The following is a 19980-nucleotide window of genomic DNA, read 5'->3' as shown; positions in this document are numbered from 1 at the left end:
TGGCAGCCCCCCTATCCCATGAGCCCCTCTGTTTCTTTCTCCCTGCACATTGTGCCTCCCAAATATCAAAGGCTCCTTAGCTCCCTCCCTATGCACCATCACAGATAATGAAATTAAATGAATGTGTGACAAGCTGCAGCAATCACGTCCAGGAGGAGTCCGAACCACGCCTGGGACACGGGGAGGAGAAGGTTGAGAATGAGTGAAGATGATTAGTGCAAGCAAATGGGAAGGAGGAGAATGACGTATTTCGGAATCAAAGAGTTTGTTCATAGCTTTTGGATGAACACATTTATTTTGATGACCCAGCAGAAACGGTAGCAACTCAGATCTACAACTGTGATTACTCTCAGTTGACTTGGCAGTAGCGAGGTCTTGAGGCGAGGCCCAGCTGTGATAAAGAGCTGCTGAGCCGAGGTCCCGGGTCGCGCTAAGCTAACAAAGTAGCGGTCTGATGACCAATCTGGGAAGCAGCTGCCGAATAGGAGAATGAGGGGATTAGGACGTGTGGGGTTAAATTATCTAGACATCCTGGACCAAGATGACAGGGTGGGAAAGGAAGAAGTAGAGAGATAGTGAATGTGGAGGGATCAGCAGTGCGTAAGTAGAGGTCAGGGGATTACTGGATGGAGGTCACAACGAGTTCTGGATCTCACAGATGGGAGCACACATGTAGAAATGTCTTTCTTCAAGACAGACATGGAGCATGGAACAAATGGTCCAGGATCTGAGATCAGAGACTTAACAGCTCTTTGAAAAATAAGAAAATCATAAAATTTGAAGCACCACCAGCTAGGGCTTTCAGTTTTAAGCATTCATAGAATATATGGTGCTACATGAAATCCTTCGCTGATGGATCATGAATAATAAGACAAAACGGGAGAACATAAGGGCTTCTATTTTAGGAAGCGAGGGGCTTTCATGTCCCTTAGCGGAAGTCTTAAATGCATTATTGAATGATAAAGACTGTAAAGGCCATAAGAGCAGAATAAATGTATTTATCAGCTGAGTTACAATGGTGGGAAGTGTCACTACCGTCATTGGATTGCTGCAGCTTGACAGAGTTGAGACATCACTATTCAAATCAGTGTGTCAGAACAGTCCTGGAGAAGAAGTGATCAAAGCACACCAGTGTGATGAAAATAAAAATAAATGCAAACTATAACCAGTATGAAGCAATGTGACTCTCATTTCTGGCACTTCACAAATTCTTTGTCCATCAAGAAAGCTGTTGAGCCTCATCTCGTCTTTTTAGCAGGATCCATTAAATTATCTTTCTGTCAGACTGAATGTCTGGGCAGAGCAATGATCTGCTAAATATTTGAAGTTGACAGTCTTATTATTCTGCTCCTTAAAAGTGTATCACCTTGTAAAACTGTTAAGACAAATGTGTTAAATGTGCTTGTTGGGTAAATCGGCAAATAGTCGCCGATTTACCCAACAAGAAATCATGATCAGAGAACATTAGTATGATATATCTCCCTTCATGCACGATGTATTTTCCGCCTTTGTATCTCTTCTTTGGTCTCCACCAACTCCAGAGGAAAATAGTTGTCTCTTTAGAGGCTGTTATCACCTAGCTACAAGCTTTGTGTGTCTGTCGTTTGATGCTGAGAAGACAGTGTAGAATGACTTTTGAAGTCTCTTTGCTAAAAAAAAGCTGTAAACAAGATGATGAGGGCAGTGAGAAAGAACATCAACTGTAAACTTGTGAGCTGTAAAAAAAAGACTGCAGTGTCAGGTGATTATTTTGTAGAGGGTCATCCAGGGTTGTTTACACAACAAAATGTCATTATTATTGGAAAAACATTGATTAGGGCGGCTTAAACAATGCATGACCTCCAAGGATAAAAATTATCAGCTGACAGGCTACAAATGTGACAAAAAGTAAAATGTCATTTTGTCACAAATTAATAAAACTTGTGTAAATTGGGAATCCACAGAGACAGAATATCCTCTAATCCTGCTTGCTAAACATAAAACATCAAACGCTTAGAGCGCCTCGAGAAATCTTCTGTACAAACGCCACAGCACACAGCACACCGATCCCAGAGCTCTTCAGTTAAGTTGCTCCATTTCCTGTGTGACAAAATATAAATGGGCTCCTATTGAGGGCCGAGATGGGACATGGGGCAAGTGGCACGGCTCTCCGCCGCCTGTGGAAGGGCCCCAACTGACAGATGGTTTATTTCCATTTGCTGAGAATGCTGATAGGCTCTGTGGGCTGTGGCGAAATGGGAAATACTATTCATGCAGGCATATCAGCCCCAGACACTCGGCATCGACTGAGAGTTATGCAGAAATGTCAACTAAGCTGTCGTCAAAGAGAAAGAGTTGGACAGATAGACAGCGAGAGAGAGAGCGAGAGAGAGAGAGAGAGAGAGAGAGACATGAAGAGGTGTTGTAGTATCGTGAGCTAAGTGGTCAGCCTAGCCGGAGGCGACACTTTTCTCAGGGGAGCTTTGCATGAAATTCATACCTAGAGACATACATATTTGATTGTGAGTGTATACTTTACATCTATATGTCCACTCAGTTCGGCTGTGTCTAAGTGGTGGGCTGAAAGGCAATGACCGAATAAGATGGTACTATAGAGTGGGGTGTGTGAGAGGTATTTGATTGAGGGCAAGAAAGATGGAATTGTGTAAAATGTTTAGATATTCAGCTTGAATATGAATATAAGTGCAGTCAATTATTAAATAAACTGAAATCAGATGAACCGCACTGAACTATTTGTGTTGATGGATCCCTGAAAGCATTTCTACTGTGAGACATACCACATTGCGTGTGTGTGTGTGTTTGTTTAAATTAATGCAATAATCAAAGAGGCTATTAGTCAATAACAACAGTATCAGTGACAATCTGTCTACCACTGAACGCCCTCTTCTATCTTCTCTATCATTTCTGTTTGATCCTTAACAAAAAGCTTTGTAATCTAAGCTTTGTAATCAATGTGTCATGAGGTAAACACTACAGCTGTTAAGACATCAAACAGCTGTATAGGACTGTTCAACTAATTGGACCATTTATCTGATAATAGGTTTGTTTGTATGTGTGTTTTCCAGGGTTAGTTGTCTACAGTTTGTTCTGGGAAAAAAGGGGGGAAAATTGTCCCTTTTCTCTACAATGAATGACTGTTTTCCCTGAACAGCTCCACTCATTGAAATGGTTCAAATTATAGTGCTGCTCTTTGTGTCCTGGTAGTAATTGCCCTAATCTAGTAATGTCCTTATACATTTATCTGTCACTTCCAAGCGTCAACCTCTGGTGTTGAAAAATGAAGCCGATGTGGAAGTGCAAAAAAAACTGCAGTTCCTTGAGTGTCCACTTGAGGCTGGCTACAAGAGATAGAGAAGTCATATACACACATCTACAGTAGAAATTAACATGTTTACAGCCTGGTATCAAAAACTATACTGATCTGAGTAGACTAAAAGTTAGGGTGACACAGCATTTCCAGCATGGTGACCACCACCAATGGGACCTGTAGTAACAGATGGATGATGTCACTCAGTCTTCATCCATTAATATTTATAATCTATGTTCACTTCAAGCAGTTTGTGAAGGATAAAAAAAAAAAGATAATGGAGAAAGTTATCAACAAATACAAAAGTTTAATTTTACCACAGATAGAATGTTATGCAGATGATATACATGTTTGGCTTCCTATTTATAGTAACTCAACTTCTAAATTAGTTTTGTTTTGTGGAAGAAAAACACTCCTTAAAAATGCAGGCTTCAACTCACCCTTTAAAATGAAGTCAGTAACAATATAAGTGAGACTGATGACAGAAGTGCTTCTGAAGCTCCCCTCTGCTCTCTGCATTACAAGCCTCAGAAACAGACAATTCATTATGCCCCCCTCCCAAACCACTCTCTCTCTCACACACACACACACACACACACACACACACACACACACACACACACAAACACTTTAATATCCCTTAATGATGCTCTGGGAACTCTAATGGCCAGGAACTAACTGGAAAACTGGAAAGACAGAACAAGCTAAAACTTCTCCACTTCTGGCCATCACAGCCTAAATTACAAATGGACCATTAGGCTTTAATGTGGTCAATCACGCAAATGGGCAGATTTATAATCAGCGGCGGCCTTTTATAGGACAGTGGCATCTGGACCGCAGGTTGCAGCAATAAGGGAGAGGCACTATTCCTGTACCATATCAATTTTCATGAGTGGAAACATCCCTATCCATTGAGTAACTGCGGTGAACAGACACTGTGGTTAGTCTGCATTTAGACAGAGACACTACTCCACTACTATTACTCCATAAACTTTGTTGTGTAACCTACATGGACCTTAGTCCCTGTTTCATGGTAACAAATATTTGACTAGACTGGTTACAAGAAAGTATGATATGGATAAACCCTATTGCTCAATACATGTCTTCAAATTGATATCTCCATATGCAATTTGTGGAACCAATAGAAACATGGATATGGGTAAAATAATAAATAAGACTATGTTTTTTAAGATAGGACAGTGGCTAATGTAGGAAGTCGGGAGAGAGAGAGAGAGTGGGGAATGACATGCAGGAAAGGAGCCGCAGGTCGGACTTGAACCCCGGCAGCCTTCTGGAGGACTACAGTCTCTGGGCGCGACCTTAATGCTAGGCCATTAGCGCCTAGAATATGATGTAATTTTAAGACTTACATTTTTTTTGCACCACTAGTTTGCCATATAAAAAAAATGGAGGATGATTCTGGTGACTTTAAGAATTAGTGATCCCTCTCTTGAATCTCTTAATATTATTAGATGTAGTGTACCTCCTCTATCATCCTGAATCGCTATCGTACTATATGAAGACTATAAACTGTCCACCTTATGAAGTACATTGGCTTAGAAATGACCAACACCCGGAACAAGTTATACAGAAGATGTACTTGATAAACTCATTTGTGAGAATTCATCTTCTCCTTATCCATCCGTAATTCCCTGATGTGTTGCTACTGCTTTTAGGAGCTCCCTGTTTCTTTAACTTGTTCACTTTACTGTATCAGTAATTCATCAGTAGGAACTCTTCTCTTCATCTTAGCTACATCATTTGCATGATCTGAAATTCAATCTGTGCATTGAAGTTCTTATGAAAAAGACTGATGCTGGTACAGTGCCCATCTGCCTCATTAGAATTTCCAGTCCACCCTGAACATGATATCCTACGTGTGTGTGTGTGTAGTGAATCCATTGGTGTACTTCTGGCCAGAATTGCAGTCCTGGCACTCAAGCAGACTGTGAGGGATTGATCCCCCTCTGTGCCCCTCCCCGACACCCCCCTCCCCTGTCCAATTACAAGACTGTGTGTTTGATTTTGGTCCAAGGCGGCCGTCCGCTGTTTCTTGGTTCTTCAGAAACCTCCACCGCTGGCCCTCGCAGTTGCCTAGCAGTCCCTCTGCCCACTCATACCAACCAATTAAGCCGCTTTCTAGTCTAAAGACGCAGCAATCCCACAATGCCATGCTGCACAACAGAAGATCCACCCACGCATATGCACACACTGGGGTTTCCGCGGATGAAACTGTAACCCCACCCCTCATTTCTTCTTCTAACACACACATGATAATGAGCTTCTCTTCTGCTGCTGGCTGACTCCAACAGCGCCCATTTTCTCCTGTGAGTCCAGCTTTTTATTTGTTTTTGCCAACATCAACATGCACATACATTAAAGAGATCCCACACGCATGCATCAGTCACACTATGCATACACATGCTTAGAGCCATGTGGACACGTGATGGTGGAGAGCGTACTGAATAACAAGCACTCCTCAGATGAAAGAGAGGAGGGAAAAAAAAACACTTTTTTTCACTTGGCTGGTGGTTACCTAGGCAATTAAAGACAGAGCTGGGTGGATTGTTTAAACTTCCTCAGAGACAGGGAGAGTGCCGGGATGCTGAGGTAGAGTGTGAGCTTAAAAAGAGAAAAACGTGACTTCTGTTCTGTGCTTTATGGAATTGCAAATGATTTATTCACAAGGGAAATACCCCTACTTGAATACAGTGCGTTCAATAAAGAAGTGGACCTAGAAACCGATGAATTAGAAGAGAAAAGAAATACGTACTAGGTGCTGTATAAGCTATAGCCGTCAGGTTTAACCTCAGTGTAAAGGGTTCATATCTTACAGATATGTGGAACACATCCAACAGCCCAGACTGTAACCATGGCGATGCACATTACCTACTTGGTTATTTTTCTCTCCTGAGCCAAAGGAAAACAGCTTGATAAAATGGGATGAAGCCAGGCTATGACTTAAACACACACATGTAAACACAGTAAAAGGGTTTTTGGTCTCCTGACACGAGATAAAACCAAGACAAGAAGTCTTTGTGCACTTTGATACACCTACTGATTGCTGAGATACCGGACTCAGTGTGTATCTTGGTTCTGCGGCTCGTCTCCACCACACAGCAGCTAAATCACAGCAAATAGGTGCATGAGTGAGAGCAAATCAATACGTGGCTTTTCATTATGGTTCCCTCTCCTGGCTCTGGTCGGTTCACAGTAATGTCAGATAGGGTGGAAATTGAGAGGCTCATCAAGGACTAAGGTGTCTTCAATAACGAGCCAGAGGGAAGCAAGGATGTGTCACACCTCCGCGCTGGTGTGTGATATGTGTGTGTGTGTGTGTGTGTGTGTCGGATCTACTGAATCAGTTTGATTCACTTTATCTGCTGTGTGCAGATTCACACACTGTGGTGCATCTGAACCGAATGGATTCCTTTTGAGGAGAAAACTGCATTCAAAACATTCAAGAGAAGCTCACATCTGAAGACCATAAAAGAAAAGTTAATTTTTTGTAGATAAGATGGTAGAATGTGAGTTTATAGATCTGTGTTCTATGTATTGAATTCAAAAGAGAGGTCTCATTTCTCATGTCCCTGATTGCACAAAATAATCATGCAATTCCCAGTATGCCTTTGACAATCCCAGTAGAGTATGTCTAATGCTACAGACTAAGCAATGGTGACAGTAAAAAGCAGTTGTCCCTTTGAGAAAAAAAGCTATCACCTATCTGCACTTCAGTTTTCTACTTAAAAAATGAAACAGAAAACAATCATTTAAAAAATGAGTCTGGTATCAAAAAGAATATAACCTTGTTAACAATGTAAACTAGAGTGAATGTATTGACACTCTGGACATTTATAACTGCAACTAAAAGAAATGTTTTGGAAATAAATGGAACAAGGGAGGAAGCCATCAAGATACATATCAGGTTCAAAGCAGCACCTTCAGCTCCTCTGCAGGTTACAATGAAATTCTGGGGTTGTAATTTTTGTATTTTTTTTGCCTTCATTATTTATACGGTTAGCTTTCTAGTTGCAATTTCAACAGTTTGCCCTTTTGAAGAAGAAGATATGCTATGATAATTAATCCCCCCAAGGGAATTCAATTGTACACTGTTGTTGAACATGCTACACAGTATGAAATGCACATACATGCACAAACAGGATGCACTAATGGAGAGATGTTGGAGCGAGGGGGCCGCCCACAGTGGGCGCTCCTGGGCTGGTGCGGGGTGGGGTGCTGTGCCTTGCTCAATGGCACCTCGGCAGTGCTCAAGAAGTGAACTGGCACCTCTCCAGATACCAGACCAATTTCCAGACTTGGTCCACACTTACAGTACTCTAAAATATTTCAAATATATGTACCAACTTTACCATCACCCGTTGAATTCAGCATTGCTAAAGCATGTTCACTTTAGACTGCAGTGTCCTGAGTAAAGATGTAGAAGGACTACACAGAACTACTAGTACATGGATCTTTAAGAAAATGGATCTTTAATACATCTGGTTTCCAATATTTTGACAGCCATTTCTTTCTTTCTGAGCTTACATTGTCCTAGAGGCGTATAAACTTACTGAACCAGAACATTATTCTATCTGGCTGATGGTTAGAAGCCTGCTGTAAAACAAGTCGATAATGATATTTGAATAAAACATGAAGCTTCTCAGACATTGTCTCTTTGGCAATATGCCAAACTTTTTTTACTTTGAGATATAGTTAGGAATGATTTCATCTCGACGTGTATTCAGTTACTAAAAATGAATCTCCTTTACCAGAAATCAGCAACATTTCAATAATAATAATAATAATTTATACTTTATTGATCCCGCGAGGGGAAATTTGTGCTACACAAACACAAACATAGGCCGAAATACACACACATGCACAAACAGGATCCTATGGACATGCACTAATGGAGAGGTCTCAGAGTGAGGGGGCTGCCCACAGTGGGCGCTCCAGAGCTGGTGGTGGGGGTTAGGTGCCTTGCTCAAGGGCACCTCGGCAGTGCTCAGGAAGTGGACTGGCACCTCTCCAGCTACCAGACCAATTTCCGGACTTGGTCCGTGCTGGGACTTGAACTGGTGACCCTCCGATTCCCAACCCAAGTCCCTACAGACTGAGCTACTGCCGCCCACAAAGGATGTTGCAATGCATAGAATTCACCATATTGTTTTGCCCTTCACCCTACATAGAGGACATCACATACTCTGTTTCTCTGTGATTATTTATTGCCTGTTAATATCAATGTCTTGGGCTAATCAGTTCCCCCCAAGCACAGTCTGCCTTATTTTTTCAATAGCGTCTTATTTCTCATGTTTTGACATTTTTTTACATGTTTGACTTGTGCAGTTGTTTCATACATTTGTTATAATGTACAGTACAAAGATCCACAAAAGTCATAGTTTTTAGTGCATTTTTATCAACATGGGAAGAGAGAAGCATAGGTTTTTTTTGTGTTCAGCTTGGTTGAGTTTCTTTTGGCATGATTCATCTCTTGCCTTCACTTCCACTGACCTCCTCTTCCCCTCTGTAAACCTGGCCATCCATTTCTCTCAGAGACCATCCTTCCTCTTTTCAATTCCTTTAACTCAGAAATCCTTGGAGCCTGTATTTTCTTTCAATTCTATTTGTTACTGTGCAGGGATTAAGATGTGCATAAGTATTCACAATGTATGCATTCAATGAATTTAAGTTTTGTGATAAACATATTTACGTGTTCCAATTGAAAAAAAGAGGAAAAAAAATGTCTTTGCGTCTCTAATCGGAAAAATGAAGAAAAAGAAGTATGACTAATGGTGTTCTTTCAAATCAGTGTGTGTGTGTGTGTGTGTGTGTGTGTGTGTGTGTGTGTGTGTGTGTGTGTGTGTGTGTGTGCTGCGAGCCCCTGCTTGTTCGTGTTTTTGTGTGACTTTTTCATTATCGAAATATGACTAAACGGTAAGCTTAGGGGAAGCAGAGTCCTTCATCGCTGATTATACTCTCCTGCTTCTTAATTTACAAACAGATGAATGAATACCCAGCCATTATTTCTGGACACCCACCCCCTAATGGCAACCATCCTCTAATTAGAAAGAAACCAATTCATCTGCCCCTTTCGTTACACAAGCCATTGTGTCCCTGTTTCATTCATACCTACCTTTGTTAAATTCAATTAAGTGATACATAATTACGATCTATATTTGGACTTGAGGAAGCATGAGCAGGATGGTGGGCAATACACTCTTGACTCATAAGCAGGTGAGTTTTGTGAGTAGTGTTGGTGGAACATGTAAACTAAAAGTACTGCCCATTGGTTGTTAGCACCTTAAAAGGAGTTTAGTTGCCTTTGTGCTTACATGATAATCCAAAGACTTTATAATGAATTTAAATTCAAGTATCAGGTTCTCTTTTAATGGAAGTGACTGACTTGAATGATTCTGATGACTCATTTTTAAGAAACATTTTTGCAGAAGAGAAGAAAGGCTAGAAATATATGTGAAAGCATCTTGTGAGACCACGACCGTAACCTTTATCGACCAAAAACAAACCAGTTAATGGCCAATGGGAATGACTGATGAATCACAGCGTTGAAGGCAGAAAAACGATAAGAACGAGGTGAACGGATGAACACAGGAAAATCTGTAACTGACTGCAATACCTGAATCATTAAGGCTGCATCAATACATCAACATGGATCAATATATTGATCAACAATTAGAACATAGTAAGTGAAAATATTTATCAATTTTGTCATCTGTAAGAAAGATCAAGCAATAAATCTGCTGTCTGACATGTCGAGTATTATTTTTATATTAGCCCCCCGCCTTCAATATCTGTAAGAGATTACAAGTAACATGGTTGTATCACATTTTGTCTAAATTCAATTCAAATCAAAACCATCACTATTATATCCAATCGTTTAGAAACTTTTAATGAAAAGCCATTCTGTCTGAGCCGCAGTATTTTGTACAATATGCCATTTGTCCCTCTTTAAGCAGTGCTCGGTCTTATAATAAATGCAATTAACTTGGATGACATGGCGATAAAATATTGAACCTGACCTATACAGTTCTATACCGCAGGCTACATGCCTATGTATGCGTTTACTCACATGGACATGATGCACTTTAGCACTAAGCTAGTTAAAAGGCATGTTTTTTTGTGTGGAGCCAGGGAGCTACCTTTCCCAGTAACAAGTGCCGGTGGTTCTGTATTAGGCGGCAATCTCTCTCACTTACAGAGCATTTCTGCTCTCTCTCTCTCCATTCACAGCAGATAAGTCGCAGAGCGGGTAGACAGAGAATAATGACGTTGAGCATGCACAACAACTGCCTCCCTGGGAGAGGGCCCTAGGGAGCATTTTGCAGTATTATGCAGTCAGCCATAACTAAAACATCATTACATCCCGATTCACAGGCCTGACCAACACCACGGACCAGTTGGAGAGAGGGGATCAGAGGATGGAGAGATAGAGGAAAGGGTGGAACTGATAATAATTTGTATATCAAATTATCTCACTGCTGTTTTCCTGATTTTTTCTGTGGGAAATCAAGTCTCGAAAAACTTGAAGCTCCTCATTGATGACATGAGGCTGATTGAACCGAGGTTAACAAACTTAAAACCAACAAACTTTCTATTTCATCTCTTTCGAAAAATATCCTGGTTTAGATTATATGTATTGTTCTTTTGTCAGCTATGACCATCTGATGTATGTTTTTGTATGTAATGTAATATATGTGTATATACTTGCACTCATTGAAAATGCAATGCATTTGTTACCAATGACGACTGCTATTATTCATCAAAAACACTGCAATGCAACACTTTATACAATAGTTTGCCTGCTAATAACAATAATAAGGGGATACATTTAACATGAAGGAGCAGCCATTATGAATCAGATCTTAAAGGCAGAGGTACAGGTGACATGCAACACCTTAAATTAAATAAAATCAAGGTGTCTTTTTTGTCTGACTTCATGATAACTGAAGTTTGTCTATTTGCATGTTAAACATCTTCACTTGTTGCTTATCTGTTGTATTAGTGACAAAGCAGTTACTTGAGCATTACATGAGGTCAAACCGTCTGCACTTATTGTTACCATGGTAACCACTGAAGTTGTAGTACTTGAAATTTGTCTTGGTCTTTAGACCGGTCTCGAGACGACTTTTCGAAGGTTGCATCTCAGAATCGAAAGCATTTTTCTCCAGTCTTTTCTCGGTCTCTGACTGGGCGGACTCTGGATTTTAAATCAAGACAGGTCAAGACACCCACTGATCGGCTATTTTTTTCATTGTCTAAGTCTTGGAGCACTCTGGTCTTGGTCTTGGTCTTGGTTAGTGTGGTCTTGACTACAACACTAGTTGTGGAATTGCAGGGACTGCTTTGAGTTGGTTTGAATCCTACTTGTCGGACCGATCTCAGTTTGTACATGTTAATGATGAGTCCTCTATGCACACTAAAGTTTGCCATGGAGTCCCACAAGGTTCAGTGCTTGGACCAATTCTTTTTACATTATATATGCTTCCTCTGGGAAATATTATGAGGAAACACTCCATACAGTTTCATTGTTATGCAGATGATACTCAGCTTTATGTATCAATGAAGCCCGATGGCACCAGTCAGTTATGTCAGCTAGAAATGTGCCTTAAGGACGTTAGGACCTGGATGACCAGAAAGTTTTTGCTACTTAAATCAGACAAGACTGAAGTTATTGTGCTAGGCCCGAAGAACCTCAGAGAGACTTTTTCTAGTGATTTGACTGTCCTTAGTGACATCAGCCTGGCATCTAGCACCACTGTTAGGAATCTAGGAGTTCTATTTGATCAAGATATGTCCTTTAGCTCTCACATCAGGCAAATTTCAAGAACAGCCTATTTTCACCTTCGTAATATATCCAAGATCAGGAATATCCTGTCGCAAAGTGATGCAGAAAAACTAGTTCATGCATTTGTTACCTCCAGATTGGATTATTGTAACTCTCTTTTGTCAGGGTGCTCTGGCAAGTCTCTAAAGACTCTTCAACTAGTCCAGAATGCTGCAGCTCGTGTACTGACCAGAACTAGGAAGAGGGACCACATTACTCCTGTCTTGGCTTCTCTGGACTGGCTCCCTATACAGTCTAGAATAGAATTCAAGATCCTTCTTCTCACTTACAAAGCTCTAAATGGCCAGGCACCATCTTATCTTAAGGAGCTACTAGTGCCGTACTGTCCCTCAAGAACATTACGGTCCCAGAATGCAGGCCTGCTAGTGGTACCTACAGTCTCTAAGTGTACTATGGGGGGTAAAGCCTTCAGTTATCAGGCTCCTCTCCTCTGGAACCACCTTCCAGCCGGGGTCCGGGAGGCAGACACAGTCTGTATTTTTAAGAATAGACTTAAAACTTTCCTTTTTGATAAATCTTATAGTTAGGGCTGGTGCTGGTGTAGACCAGCTTAGTTATGCTGCTATAGGCTTAGACTACCGGGGGAACTGGCACACTGAGCTCCTCTCTCTCTCTCTCTCTCTGTGCATATACAGTACATCATATTACTGCATGTATCTATCTATAAATCTCAGTCACTAACCACCTACTTTCCTGGGAGCTCTTGAGCTCTCTTAGGCTCCTCAAGATCGTCGGTTGACGGCCTGCCAGAACAACCACCACCCCACACACCCCCTCCCCACCGGATTGCTGATGGACGGTTTGCCTCCCCCCACCCCCTTGCTCTCTATCCCTCTTCCTGCATCTTATCCCATCTCTCCCCCTATCCCTTTCCAAGCCCGGCGCAGTCTAGGCCTGTGAAGGCTGTTTCGTCATGAGTTTTTAAAATCTTAAAAACTACAGCTTTATTTTTTTATTACCACTTGTGTCTCCTGTCATGCTCATAATTCATATCTAATAGTGTACAAGCGGGATTTCTCTGTCTCCGCTTTGCTGAGTGAGTGATGAGGTTACACCATTGGTCAGTTATCTAATGGAGTTCCTCCAGTGGCTGTTGTCCTTTAGTTAAAAGAACACTAGACTGACTTGTGTTGTCAGGTACACACTGGCCGTACAGCCTCATACACGGTTTTAACTTTGCCCTGTTAAAGTTTGTTATCCAAATCTTCCATGTATTTTTGTTCATATATTGGTTTGACATTTAACTCCACCTGCATGGGATCAATAAAAAAGTATCCATCTAACAGAGCCATTAATGTCTGAGAGGTTTTCTAAATAAGCCCCCAGAGTGGGATCTGTTCATAGTGAGCAGGCTATCAGCTGTCAGTCGACCTGCTGAGCTTAATGCTGTCCAGGCAGAACTCATAAGCAATATTCAGTTGTGCACACAATTCAAAAATTACTCAGTCATTAAACCGGGGCGAATAAACTGAACTGACAAATTAATGAGCAACTTAATACATGAATTAAAAAGTGCAGACAGTAACAAACATTCGGAGAAGTAGCATGAAATTACTTCTGCTTGCTAACAAGAAGTCAGGCACTGAAACAGCAGCACAAACAACAAGTGCTCTGAGCGTCCGAGCAAACACTGTGACACTCTCTAAACATGCTCTAATGATGGCAGAATCTAAATTGTAGTATTTGTTCAACCACATAATATGTATACGCTTCTTAACCAAGAATGCCTCTTTATGCCTCTTTTTATTGTATCTTAACTATTTGATTAATATGTGGACTGTTGGAAAATATCTTGTCACATATAATGCACAATACTCTTTATAATGTTTTTCTAACACTAATATGTGTCTCTAGTCCATCTACAAACCCCCAAATTATGAGAAAAGTCCATCCTCGCCGTCTTTTGCCTGCACCACTTTTCAGAAAACGTGTGCTCAAACAGGACGTTTGTAGATTTCCCTTTGTGACATCACCAAGGGCAAAAACCCCTCCCTCAGCAGGGTAACACTCCTACAGCTAGGTGCTTTTTCTGCCCTCTGAGTCTACCTTCTTACTGTAAACAACCGGGCATGGGGGAAGAAAGCCCAAGACAACCAAGCCATTCTAGAGAGGGGCGTGGTAAGACACAGCTCATTTGCATTTAAAGCTACAGACACAGAAACAGCCTGTTCGCAGTAGGGCTGAAATAGAGAGGTTTATAGGCATGATCAAATACAGGATCAGATTTATAACAAGAAACTTCACAAACATGTTTTGGGGACCCCTAAGACTTGAGATTTAAACTTGTTGAAAAGAAAGATAATACTAAGTATTTTCTTAACTCTGCTTCGGAAATACTTCGGAAAATAGACATTTTGATAATTCTCATGTTTTGGCCCCTTTTCTTAAGATTTAATTAACTAATAAGGGCATCTATTTTAACATTGAATTATTCCGTCTTGTGTGATTGTACAATTAACCTTTGGTGTGATTAATTCAACTAATTAAACTATTAATTTACTAAAATCAAACTGCATTCAGCATTTTCTGCATTTTGTCTCACATGCAATGGAGAAGTACACTCGTTCATCTTTTTATATTTGTCAGGTTATTTTTATTTTTATTGTTCATATATTTTAACATTTATAGATTTTCAACTTAGGGTCTAAAATTTGTATAACTGCTGTATATCCTATAATGGCTTTCATGATTGTGACCTGAGTACTTATTTTTTTCCCGTCACGTTCTTTCATGTTCTTGAATTATCCTTAATGCGAGGTTAAACAAAATCCCTGAAATACAAAATCCCTCTACACCATTGTACTCCTTTAGACTAAATCAACAACTTGTCGACCATCACCCCCTTTGGGATTCATCACCCTGTATCACTAACTCTTTCAGACGGTAACAGCTTCCTCTCTTGTCCTACAATAACAAGCCCTGCTCTGCCATTAAACCCTCTGTGTGCAGCAAATGATCACTGAAGCCTCACCTTCCCTTCAACTCTTGATTGCGTCCCTCCTCCTGGCACATCTTACACCTCACCTCTCCTCTTCTCCAAAGAGAAAAAATCTGAAGATAATTAACAATATGCTGTGAAAGCAACATGACAACTTATGAATATGTAAGAATCTGGCTTTGACTCAACCTGCATCCACTTCTCTTTGAGTTTCCTTAGAAGCTTTTTTAATTTCCCTGAGAATGATGCCTTTCATCTTTGCGTGCTTATTAAAAAGGTGCACAGTGCAAACACACATACACACACACACACACAGACACACACACACACACACACACACACACACAGCTGCTGTTTGTAACTGGTTGTGCTGTCCTCTCCCGGGTTGTAACCCAGCCGTGTAATGAAGGCTATAAATCAGCACCTTGGACAGCGCCAGGCAGCCCTGAGCTGAACGGGAGAGAAAGAGGGGGGAGCCGCTTTCAGCACCAGGAGAGACGGACAGCGACAGCCTCTGACATTCCTACTGTAAAGAGGCTACAGACCCTCCCTATCAGAAGCTGTCCTGCATGTAGTACTGATGACTAAACAGAGTTATTCAGGTTGTTACACTGCTAGCTTAGCAGAGCTATGGTTCAGATGAAAGGGAAGGATGTGTGTGTGTGTGTGTGTGTAAGAATGAGGTCCTATCCTTTGAGATATGTTGCTGCAGAGTGACAAAAAAGAGAGAGATATGGGGGAGAGTCAGTGACACAGGGAGAAACAGAGGGAGATTATGAAAGGTGTTGCGGGGAGGAGGTGTTTGGCACAGACCGCTCTTGGTGAGGGTCCCAATATGTGCACATTCAACATGTTTTACCTCAAAAAAATAATACAATACAGCTTGGTTAGCAGCCCTAAGCTACAAAAAGTGATGATAGGTAACATTTGGCTTGAGAAGAGATCCACAGTTAAGTCAGCAATAAGGATTACACAATGTCTGGTTAGACTTTCAAAATAAAGCCGTCAAGTTAATGATAATAATAAGCTAAATCAGGTCAGATTTTAAATCAATCTTGGCAAAGATTGCAAACATTTAATTTTAATTTTACTTTTTTTATTCTGTACATGACACATTCATTAGCATGTGGTTAACCTTACCAAATAGACACTGTTTGGTTGTTTTTAGGCACCAAACTCAAAAATTATAGGTTTACGGTTCTTGAGAAGTTTTTGACTGGTTATGAAACAGACTGAAATTAGAACTGATGCCTCTTTATGACCTACAAAAGCAAAAAAGACTATCAGCAACAAAATTGAAGATTTATTTTTTTAAGATTTATTTTTTGCCTTTATTGGATAGGAGAGTGGATAGAGTAGGAACCAGGACGAGAGAGTGGGGAATGACATGCAGCAAAGAAACCATTGCCTCTGTACATTGAGCACAACCTAACCGCTAGGCCATCTGCGCCCCAGATTGATCATTTTTATATAGAGTACAGCCTGACGAGTTTAACAGCCTGACATCTTTATATAGCATAACAAGTAACAAACTACAACCACACTTATTCTCAGCACATTAGCATGTGCTCAGTATGATCATGTGCGCCCACGTTCAAACTCTATTCTGCACACACATGGATGCACACCAACACACACACACACACACACACACACACACACACACACACACACACACACACACACGTAAATCAGACGGTGAACTTGACAGAGCAAAAAAGGGAGAGGCTCACACTCAAGTAATCATATTAGCTTGACACTTCTGCATGCGCTGTTATTTGGCTTCATGTCACGCTTGCTAACCTGCCCTTGATGGTTCCAATTTGACGCACTTATAAATGGGGTCATGCTTCAACCCGGCTGCTAACCTCTTACAACTGCTGTCCGTGCTCTCAGACCGTCATTGTAATCCCCCTCTACACACACACACACACACACACACACACACACACACACACACACACACACACACACACACACACACACACACACACACACACACACACACACACACACACACACACACACACACACACACAAAAAAAAGAGATGCCCGCATTAAGTTAAATATTCATGTTCCCAGTGCTGGTCTATTTTTATCATTAAGCCCTCACAGGTAGGAGAAAGCAGCATAGTGACTGTTCTCTCATCCGCAACCTGTCTCCACAGAGCATCCCTGAGAGTCCTGGACTGACGACAGAAAACAGGGAGATTTTTGCACAGCGCAGAATGAGAGGCAAGAAAGAGTAAGGGGGGGAATAAGCTGCGATGAATGTAGGAACATAAGGGGAGAAAAAAAGAGGGCAGTGAGGGAGAGAGTTTGGCCTTGAGGGGGGGATGTGTGCAGAGATAAAATCCTTCACTTAGAATAGCACAGAGGTAAAAAGAACACAGCTGGTTTTCAGCTTCAGATTCAGGGTATGAATATGAACGCCAAACCAAAAGTTACCTGGGAATTTGACAGCACTAGTGATTTAGTAAAGCTCCAAAATGTGCTTTTCGTGTTGCCAGCACATTGAACAAGAATAGGTTCAATTCTCCTCTGGGCCTGAGAAGGTATGCGCTCTCTGTTGAACAGCCAATATAAGAGCCCTCAACACCGCTCTTTACAAAACCAACAACCTACAGGTTTTTCTCCAGAACCCCCGTAGAGACTGAGGACCGGGCTGAGAGCTGGGGATTGGATGGAGGGCTGATTTTGACAGCTGGGGGCGATGGGATTAGCAGCAATGGTGGCTTGGTATCTGTAATTGTGAGTGGCTTTACTTGTGTATGTGTGTTAGTGTGTGTGTGTGTGTGTGTGTGTGTGTGTGTGTGTGTGTGTGTGTGTGTGTGTGTGCCTTTGTGTACACATGCCCGTACTGGCTGTCCACAGAGTGCCATATGTGGTGGGAGTATTTATGTTACCATGCACCAGAAAACGCTCTGTATTCTACATGCATGTACTGTATATTCGATTGTGTGCTACTTTGCATGTGCCGTTGTGTGCATTATTGTGTGTGTGTGTGTGTGTGTGTGTGTGTGTGTTGGACAGAGCTGTAATGCCCTTACACTCACCATCCATCGTATGGAGTGAGCCTATTACTATTCCTGTCACAACAGCCTTGCAGTAAGAGCAGCAGCAGAGGAGGCAAGCAGGCCGACCATCGTACAATGCTGTAACACTCATATGCTCACACACATTTCGTCTTCTTCTTCTTCCAATGGCCGCTCACATGCATCAGGTTGCGTGTGTAAACCTTAATCATGCATGTATTATGTGCTCTAATATTCATGTGTTTGTGTGGGAGTGTGTACAGTATGTGTCTTGCATTATCATATGAATATTCCTGTATCTGCTCAACTGCTCGTGTGTGTGTGTGTGTGTGTGTGTGTGACCGCATGACACATCCCATCACTCACCCTGGCTCTGCGCTCCTCCGTCCCCCTCCTCTGTGTCGGTCAGGTTGTTAAGCATCCCGACGCTCCTCTTCTTCTACTTCAGCTGCTGCTACTGCTGCTGCTGCGGAGCAGTGTCACCGATTGAGCTCTCGGCGGCTCTCCCTGCGCTCCACCCACCGTCGTACAGCCTCAGAAAACGCGGGGAAAGGAAGGAAGCAGTGTAGAAAAAATATGCCAGCCGGACGGACGGATGGACGGCTCCTCCTCGCTCCTCTTCTTCGCTCCTCGCTGCCCGTAGGATGCACGAAGAGAGGCAGCAGGAGAGAGGGAAGGATTTTTTTTCTCTCTCCCTCTGTAGATCCTCCTCTTGACGTCTCTTCTCCGCTGGCTTGTAAGCGTGATTCTCTCTCTCTCTCTCTCTCTCTCTCTTTCTGTTGCTCCCTCTCTCTCTCTCTCTAGGAGGAGGAGGGAGGGATGAGGGGAGCTGCAGGAGTTTGGTGGATGATGGAACGCCTCAGAGCTGCACACTTGCTCTCTCCCTTCTTCCTTCTTCCTTCTCTCTGTCTCTTTTTTTCTCTCCTGATCTCAACCTCTCCCACTCATAGATTAAAAAAAAACACTCACTCTCTCTGCTCACATGATGTTGCTCAGTCACTATAGCTGCCAAACTACTTACATATTCCAGCAGTAGGGTGATTTCCTGTACACCCCCCTCACACACACACAGACACACACACACACACACACACTTAGTTTTGGCCAGGTGATTGAGGAAGTGGAATTGATGCTGTCAGAAGCAGCCGATGGCCTCACTGCTCTGATGTTTTCTGTCCACAGAGGTGCATTATGCATCAGCTTTTCCTCCTCCTGCTTTGTAATAAGCCGCCTCGCTCCCTCTCTACTTTAATGTCACATGCAAATAAAGCCTTCCTTCAAGGGATGGACAAGCTCTATCTGCATCATCTGTATGCAGATGGACACATATGAAGAGAACAGAGATGCAAACATGTGGAAATCAGCAAGCGCTTTCATCAATAGCTGCTGGTTTCTGCACAGATGCACACTTGCATCGCTTCTCCATCTCTTCCACATATGTTTTATGTCTTTCCTTTTAATCCACCACTCTAAGAGTGTAGTTACAGCTGAGAGGACATGCATGCAGCGCAGCATCGAAGCCTCACTGTCAATTAGACTGTCTCATTCTGATCCATGCAGATTCATTTTGATTTGGTACACAATGTACCATGTGCACAAATGTGCTTAATACGAAGACACTGCGTGTGTGTTTCTATGTGTGCAGCAGCAGTTGGGATCTCACACCAGAGATATGAAAGCAATTAATCTTGGTTTTAGTCATGGTAGCACTGATGCACAGAATAGATATCAACAAAAAGGAGACGAAGGAAAAACAGAACCGTGCACTCGGCTTCAGTGAATACATTTATTACCAAGGTCTCAAACAAAACTGTTTTTGTCAAGGTACAATTTCCT

At 41.9% G+C, this 19980-nt stretch overlaps 1 protein-coding gene across 2 annotated transcripts in view; it reads right to left on the bottom strand.

Annotated features, from left to right (window-relative positions):
• slc12a5a (solute carrier family 12 member 5a) overlaps positions 1-19569 on the bottom strand; it is a 106948-nt gene extending 87379 nt beyond the window's left edge. For both annotated transcript variants that reach the window (XM_061043357.1, XM_061043358.1), the window contains exon 1: positions 18511-19569. In XM_061043357.1, coding sequence (XP_060899340.1) covers positions 18511-18565 — 55 coding nt within the window. In that variant the 5' untranslated portion in view covers positions 18566-19569. The remainder of the gene's footprint in view (positions 1-18510) is intronic.
• Between the last annotated feature and the right edge of the window lie 411 nt (positions 19570-19980).

This window comes from Labrus mixtus, chromosome 7 (assembly GCF_963584025.1).
Source record: "Labrus mixtus chromosome 7, fLabMix1.1, whole genome shotgun sequence".
NCBI lineage: Eukaryota > Metazoa > Chordata > Actinopteri > Labriformes > Labridae > Labrus > Labrus mixtus.
This window is presented reverse-complemented; position numbering and strand designations above follow the sequence as displayed.